Source organism: Helobdella robusta, assembly GCF_000326865.2.
Source record: "Helobdella robusta unplaced genomic scaffold HELROscaffold_22, whole genome shotgun sequence".
In the NCBI taxonomy this organism is placed as follows: Eukaryota; Metazoa; Annelida; class Clitellata; order Rhynchobdellida; family Glossiphoniidae; genus Helobdella; species Helobdella robusta.
This window is the reverse complement of record NW_008704170.1, coordinates 1872705-1878954: the sequence shown is the minus strand read 5'-3', so window position 1 is coordinate 1878954 and position 6250 is coordinate 1872705. Positions and strand designations below refer to the sequence as shown.

General features: G+C 34.9%; 2 protein-coding genes across 2 annotated transcripts in view; one reads left to right on the top strand and one right to left on the bottom strand.

The window, feature by feature from the left end:
• Nucleotides 1-790: 790 nt before the first annotated feature.
• HELRODRAFT_191555 (hypothetical protein) lies at nucleotides 791-5051 on the top strand (the record flags this gene model as incomplete). Its single annotated transcript, XM_009018706.1, has 5 exons — nucleotides 791-837; nucleotides 2243-2481; nucleotides 2824-3110; nucleotides 3302-3972; nucleotides 4166-5051. The coding sequence occupies 5 exons, from the start codon at nucleotides 791-793 to the stop codon at nucleotides 4338-4340; spliced, it is 1419 nt and encodes a 472-aa protein (XP_009016954.1). The 3' UTR covers nucleotides 4341-5051.
• Nucleotides 5052-5500: 449 nt separating this feature from the next.
• HELRODRAFT_172033 (hypothetical protein) overlaps nucleotides 5501-6250 on the bottom strand; it is a gene marked incomplete at both ends in the record, with an annotated part of 5307 nt that continues 4557 nt past the window's right edge. Inside the window, 3 exons of the mRNA XM_009018705.1 lie at nucleotides 5501-5539; nucleotides 5916-6040; nucleotides 6185-6250. The exon at nucleotides 6185-6250 is cut by the window's right edge and continues 133 nt beyond it. Of these exons, the coding sequence (XP_009016953.1) occupies nucleotides 5501-5539; nucleotides 5916-6040; nucleotides 6185-6250 (230 nt within the window). The remainder of the gene's footprint in view (nucleotides 5540-5915; nucleotides 6041-6184) is intronic.

Sequence of the window (6250 nt, the reverse complement as noted above, 5' to 3'; positions counted from 1 at the left end):
CATCATCACCGCCATCATCATCACTACTACCACCACCATCATCATCATTACTACCACCACCACCATCATCATCACTACTATCATCACCATCACTACCACCACCATCATCATCATTACTACCACTACCACCATCATCATCATTACTACCACCACCACCATCATCATCACTACTACCATCATCATCATTACTACCACCACCACCATCATCATCACTACTATCATCACCATCACTACCACCACCATCATCACCGCCATTGCAGTCAACGAGATGACGTCGCAGACAATTTAGCGCTACATAAATTACAATTTCGACAAGTTCACCGAGTTCCTATACTTCAACTAATTTACATATTGACATCTCTGTTTATTATATGAATATGTATGTGTTATATATATATATATATATATATATATATATCTGTTTGTATATATATATAATTTAATATAGTATATATTCTAGCTATATATCACACACACATAAAATATTAATCATGGTGATTAATTAACGATTAAGTTGGCCGTCCTAACGTAATATAAATAATAAAAATGATGATGGTGATAATAATAATAATAAAATAATAATAATGATGATGATGATGATGATGATGATGATGATAACTCTTACGATGACCAAAGCATGGACTTCTGAATAATTATTTAGAAGCCCATGAACCGAACGCCGATCGACTGGCAAGGCAATAAAAGCAGTTGTTGAACGCAAAAACAGCAACAACAGTCTATAAATAAATTAGCATGATAATATTAATGTTGTTGTTGGTTGTTGATGATGATGTTGTTGTTGTTGAGATTGTTGTTGTTGTTATTGTTGTTGTTGAGGTTGTTATTGTTGTTGCTGTCATTGTTGTTGTTGTTGTTGCTGTTGTTGTTGTTAATGTTGTTGTTGTTGTTATCACGGTTATGATGTTAATATTAATAAATCAACATTAATCAACATTAATTATAATTTCATGCTCCAACCATCAGACATCACTATCATCACCTGCCGTCTTTATTACAATGTTACATAGATAGAGAGGAAGTGATGAAGAGAAAGAGAGAGAGAGAAAGAGAGAGAAAGAAAGACAGAGAGAAAGAAAGAGAGAGAGAAAGATAATTTTTATTTTTATTATTAATAATTATTTTTTATTTCAAACAAAACATTGCGAAATAAAGAAAGACAAACAAACAGAGAGAGAGAGAAAGAGAGAGAGAGAGAGAGAGAAAGAGAAAGAGAGAATAAAGTAGAAAAAAAGAGGAAAAGATATAGAGAAAGTGAGAGAAAAAATAAAGACAAAGGAGGAAAAATTTAATTAAAAAAAATCAAAAGGTAGAGTGCGGAAGAAAGAAAAATAGAGAATGAGAGAGAGAGAGAGAGAGAGAGAGAGAGAGAGAGAGAGAGGGGGTAAGTTTAATCAGGATATGTGTATTGTAGCAATTAAGAGAGAGGTGATGGCATTTTAACGATCATTTTATGTCTTCCAACACAGACCTGTGTGTATACAAATGAGGTCATTCATCCATCTATCCATCCATCCATCTGTTCATATGTTTATTCGTTCGTTGGTTCATTCGTTCGTTCGTTTGTTCATACCTTCATTCATTTTTTATATAAGTTTTCATTCTTTCACTTGTCTACATTTCGTTTTTACCAATATTTTTTATATAGATTTTAATTAATTGAAATTTTCATTAATCATTTCTTCATTCATTCAGTTTTTATCTGTTCATTTTTTCGCTTTTTCGTTCATTCATTCATTTATTCATTCATTCATTCATTCATTCATTCATTCATTTATTAATTCATTCATTTACGCACACATTCACTCACTCGCTCATTCATTCATTCAAGCAAATATATTAAACAGAACAACGAACGATACAATGATTTATTGACGAACAACAGCAATAACAACAACAACAACAACAATAATAGTAATAATTACAATCACAGCAACAACACAAACAACAACGACAACACAACCAACAACAACAACAACAATAATAATAATTACAATCACAGCAACAACACAAACAACAACACAAACAACAATAGCAACATGACACACGCATAGTTTCATTACTGCAGTATAATTGAGTGGTGGTAACCTCAGAAGCAAGTATAAGTTAAGTCCTTGTACTAATGTTATTTACAACAAAATCACTCCAAACTTATCCCAAATAGCCCTAGCCAGCCTTTTAGCACCCCTTAATGACCTTAATCGCCCCTTTAAAATCTAAACAGAGCCGTGGCAAAACGTCGAGATCCCCACTGGAATCGAACCTGGGACTGTACGAACCCAAACCTCGAAGGTCTCCTGGATTATCAGAAAAAAATCTGCATAAAGAACCTTGACCTTATGAGCGGTGTGGTCCATGCCTCGCTGCAGACGGCCCAGACCTGTCAAGAACTTTTTATCGATAGTAGGTGGAATTGCTCCAATATACTACAGGCACCCAGGTACATGCCGGATTTGACTGGAGGTTAGTTGCTAAGTTTCATTGTTTTTGTTTGTTTGTTTGGCTCTGTTTGTTTGTTTTGTTTGTTTGTTTGTTCATTTGTTTGTTTGTTCGTTCGTTCGTTTGTTTTATTTGTTTTTAAAAACTGTTTGATACATTTGTTTTTTTATTATAAATTTGTTAGTCCTTTCGATAAAAATAATTTCATAAAGTAATCTTAATAAACCTCCATTGTACTTTTTACTATAATTCGTTTAAACTGTTAGCTAGAAGGTTTCTACATAGGGTTCACATGATGAAATTTGTGAAGTTGTGTTTTAATATTATTAGCTACTCCACCACACCACTACCACCAACATCATACAGGCAGTCGTGAACAAGCAGTAGTCTACGCTTTGGCTTCGGCGTCTCTGGTTCAGTCAATCGCAAAAACTTGCAGCAGTGGCTACAGCACGAAATGTAGTTGTGGTCGGCATCCGTTCGATGAGCCACCAGCGACTGATTTCAAGTGGGGTGGCTGTGGCGATGACGTTCGCTTCTCTGTCGATTTTTCGCACAAGTTTACTGATAAGTTTTGGCAGAAAAAGTTAAAAGAAAAGAAGTTGAAAAAGTTGGCAATGATTAATTTACACAACAACAGAGTTGGTCGGCAGGTGAGTGTGATGGTTGAGGATTGTGAACATTTATGATGATTTGTGGTTAATATATATTATAACGCAACCAACAACACAAACGACTCGAACACCAAACAACCTAAACGAACACAAACAAACTCAAACAAACACGAACGAACAAACAAACACGAACAAACTAACACGAACGAACGAACAAACAAACATCACAGATAATGTCAACCAGCCTAGGAACCTCCTGCAAATGCCACGGTGTCTCCGGATCGTGCTCGGTCAAAACCTGCTGGAAATCCCTACCAGACCTCAAAACCATCGGAGCCCTCCTCGTCCACCAGTACGCCATTGCGGTGGAGGTCGACCTCAGAAGACCCAGGGTCAAGAACGATGACGTCACAGTCGGGGGAAAGAGGGGCGGTCGCAGTGGCGACAAGCAGCAGCAACAAATGTCCAACAGTTTCTGGTTGGATCACGAGGAGAAATGGATCGACTTCGACTACGGCGGTGAGGAAGCCTTGATAATGGCGATGAACAACAACAACAACAATAATAATAATAATAACCAAAATGGCATTAATAACATCAACGCTAACAACAACAACAACAACCATATGAACAACGATTACAACGAGTATGATTACGGTGTAGACGTGCGAGTGATGAAGGCAAAAAGTGCACCGCCATCGCCACCATCGTTATCGAACAAAAAAAATAATAAGAATAATAAAAATAAAAATAATAAAAACAAAAAAGATGTGAAAAAGGTTTTAGTACCGATCCTACCATTTAGGAAAAACTTCTCTGAGAACGACCTCCTCTTCATAACGAAGTCTCCGGATTACTGCCTGCCGGAACCTAGTCTTGGGTCCATCGGGACGAAGGGAAGGTTAGCGAAAAAACAAGATGATGATAACGATGATGATGATGGTGATGATGATGATTACGACGTGATATTCAAGATTAAAAAACAACAGCTAGTCCAGCGATAATAAACTATTCAGATATTATCATCATTCAAATTTCCTACTACAAAAAACTTATCAGAAAACAAAATTTTTCCCTCCAAAACCAAAACGCAGAGAATGTTCTAGGACAGAAGACGGCTCTGGCGGCTGTAAATCCATGTGCTGTGGTCGCGGCTTCACGAGCGAGGAGGTGGAAATTCAGTACAGATGCGACTGCAAGTACTACTGGTGCTGCTACGTTAAGTGTAAGACGTGCTACAAAGTTGTCGAGATCAACAGGTGTCGGTAATTTGGTGCATTGTTGAGGGAATCGGTGCATTGATGAGTGAATTGGTTGGTGAGTTAGAAGATGGGTGAATGGTGAATGAATTAGTGAATGAACTGATAATGGATGTTTGAATGTGTATGTGAAATGGGTTATTGAGATAAATAGATGTTGATGATTTGGGTGAGTGAATGAATGAATGATGAATGGATGCATGTCTTATGGAATGTTTGTATATATGTGCGTATAAACAAACAAAGTTGTTTGTATCAATGGCCTCTTAATTTGTATTTTTGTATTTCTGTGTTTTATATATAATATATATATATATATATATATATATATATATATATAGTTGTTAATTATGTTAATTTATTACAGCACGAATCGTCACTTCTGACGTCACGCATTTTTTTCTACTTTTTTTTTCCTAAATCTTGGTGGTTCATTATGAATCGTCTTCGTTTAATTTCTCTTATGATAGTTAATAAATTAAAAAAATAATTATAACAATAATAATAATAATAATATTTGGAACATGAATATTGATAACAATATGAGTAATAATAATAATAAATAATAATAAATAACAATAATAATAGAATGAATAAATATACTTTTGAGCGTTTTTTCTGTTTGATCTCATTGTAGAGTGATTAGTCAAATAAATAAATAAATAAATTAATTATTTATTTATTTAATAATAATATCAATAAAAATAATTTAACAAAAATCATGTATACAAATTGTTTTCATCATTATAAATTTTTATCATGGACAGAATTGCTCACATGTCAGTCAGTGTAAAACTATTTAGCTGGTTATATAGTGGTTAAACTTTCATAACATGAGAACTACCCACCATCCCCACAGCAAAACGTACATACACAGATCTATATTTTCACCAGAACCATACGTAATACCATTGTTTATGTTTCCTTAACACCACACGATGTGTCTGTGTGTGTGTGTGTGTGTGTGTATACGTGTGTGTGTATGCTTGTATCTGTGGTGTGTATGTGGTGTTTGTGTGTGTGTGTGAGTTTAACTAGTTAGAATTTTTTTATATGTGCTATTTATATGTAGATGATGACGAAAGAATTATTGAGGAAACAACTTTTTAAATTTTTTATTTCAACATAATAAATTTTCTCAACGATTTATATTTGTTGGCAGCCATCCTATTAAGTATTGCCGGGTCTATGGTACATACGTTGCCAGCCCTTGGTGAATGAACGAATGAATGAATGAACGAATGAATGAATGAATGGGCGCTTGAATGAATGAATGAACGGATGAATAAATGAATTAATGAATGAACAAACAAACAAAAAATGAAATACTTAAAGTCAAAATTAAAAAAAAATCTCCAAAGATACGAATTTACAAACGCAAAGATATCCCTTGTAGTTTCAAAGTAGTACACTACTTCAACCGGCTAAATTGGAAAAATTTTGTGTGTGTGAGAGAGAGAGAAAGAGAGGGCATTGTATTAGTTTCTTACTGATATATTGATATACTGATATATATTGATTAATTAACCAGTTAATTAACTAATAGTATTAATTAACCAATTTTTGTAAATAATTAATGACCAACCAGCATTTCATGCTTTTCGATTTCTTTTCTGAAAATTTCAAAAAAAACGCTGACGGTTCTAGCGGGAATGGGCTGTCGCCTGGTTGCTTCGTACCAAACTACCTCAAATTTGAACAGCCGGCCGCCTGATTTTTTCGTAATTTTCAGTGGTTTCACTAGAAATAACAGGTCTGGCTATTGATAATTCGTGTCTGGACAGATGTTTGTTTGTTTGGATGGTGGGGGGGGGGGGTTGGGCAGAAAACATACATCGATATATTCGGCGATACTTTGCACTCCGATGCTCATATTAAAAATTCTATTCCCGGGCCATTGGAACCCCTGTATCGGTTCGT